Source organism: Echinops telfairi, unplaced genomic scaffold (genome assembly GCF_000313985.2).
Source record: "Echinops telfairi isolate 266 unplaced genomic scaffold, ASM31398v2 ScPeMD7_7424;HRSCAF=8462, whole genome shotgun sequence".
In the NCBI taxonomy this organism is placed as follows: domain Eukaryota; kingdom Metazoa; phylum Chordata; class Mammalia; order Afrosoricida; family Tenrecidae; genus Echinops; species Echinops telfairi.
Window position 1 is genome coordinate 61,495,299 of NW_022111324.1, and position 1,571 is coordinate 61,496,869.

Genomic DNA, 1,571 nt, shown 5'->3' on the forward strand with positions numbered 1-1,571 from the left:
GTGGTGCAGAGAAGCCCACACGAAGCATCATTTCAATGAGGTAATAACAGGTCTGACCTGAGCACATTACGAGGGTCAAAAGGTACACTCGCGAGTTTTAGCCTGTAACTGTATTGATAGATGTCAAGTGGACTTTGGACATGTTGTTAAGAGAGACCAGTCTCTGGAGAAAAATTCATGCATGGGGGAGCAGAAAATGGGAGAAAAGATGGACTGACACAGTGGCTACAATAATGGGCTCAAAACCTAAGAACAATTGTGAGGATGGCACAGGACCTGGTAGTGTTTCCTGCTGTTATACATAAGGTCACTGTGAGTTGGAACACACTCGTACGTAACGGGGCTTATGGAAAGTTTTGTTTTACCTAACGCCTGGCATCTTTTTATAAAAAAAAGAACTTCTGCTGAAAAAACTGCATTAGCATTTCATGGACAATTATTCGGTGTTACTCCCTCGGGCAATGTCACCTGGTGCAGTCCACCACCTCCCCCTCTCAAGCCGACCCCCCCAACCCAGTGACGCCACTGCAGAGGCTTGAACTCAGGTGACCGTGCATTCTACTTCCGTCCATGTAATCATGTAATAAGCTTCCACTGAGGTGCCCAGGCCAAACTGCCATCCCACGAGTCTCCTGAAAGCTTAAAGTATCGCCAGCACACCCATGGGAATCCACCCAGCCCTTGCTGTGCCATCCGTTGGACACATAGTGACCCAATAGGCCAAAACAGAACTGCCCTACCGGGTTTCCAGTGCCGCAAATCTCTCCAACTTCAGCAGCCAAGGGGAGTTTAACCATTGCGCCACCAGGGCTCCTTTGGGAATACAGTGGCCGCGCTCTCCGCGCATCAAACTTTTCTACTGCGGTAGCTCTTCCCCGGTTTCCCGTCAGCGTTCCCATGCTTTCTGACAAGGGCATAAGCACACAGCGTTGAGCTCTGGGGCTGGTCGTCGAGGCAGCGCTCGCGGACCTGCTCTCCTCGGCGACCCCAGCCCGCCCACCAGGGAGGGAGCGGCGACCCCCACGCGCCGTCGGGTCGCAGAGCCCCCCAAAGCCCTCCAGCCCAGCCACAGGCGCGCAGCTCTGGGTGGCGCGCACACCGGAAGCGGCTCCGCAGGCGTGCGGGCGGCGGCGAGGGTCCGAGCGGGGGCGGGGCGCTGGGTCTGCGCCCCCCGGCCGGGGGCGCGCACAGGCCGGGCGGGGCCGCCGTCCCTTCCCTTCCGGGGAGCGGGCGGGCGGGCGGCCGCACGGCTTCCCACCCCGCCCCCCGCAGCTCCGTGACGCTTCTCCAATAACAGCTCGCGGGGAGCCGCCGCTCCGGGCCCAGCCGGAGCCCAGCGCCCCTTCGCGCAGCCCGCGCGCCCGCCTCACTGCCACCATGTGGGCCGACGGCGATGGCCGCCTGGAGAGGTTCTGCAGCCCGGGCAAGGGCCGGGGGCTGCGGGCCCTGCAGCCCTTCCAGGTGGGGGACTTGCTCTTCTCCTGCCCGGCCTACGCCTACGTGCTCACGGTCAACGAACGGGGCAACCACTGCGAGCACTGCTTCGCCAGGTAGGGCGTCTGGGCGGAGCG

General features: G+C 60.8%; 1 protein-coding gene across 2 annotated transcripts in view; it reads left to right on the plus strand.

Annotated features, from left to right (window-relative positions):
• The first annotated feature begins 1,377 nt into the window (after positions 1-1,377).
• SMYD2 (SET and MYND domain containing 2) overlaps positions 1,378-1,571 on the plus strand; it is a 61,854-nt gene continuing 61,660 nt past the window's right edge. For both annotated transcript variants that reach the window (XM_004699890.3, XM_045298220.1), the window contains exon 1: positions 1,378-1,550. In XM_004699890.3, coding sequence (XP_004699947.1) covers positions 1,378-1,550 — 173 coding nt within the window. The remainder of the gene's footprint in view (positions 1,551-1,571) is intronic.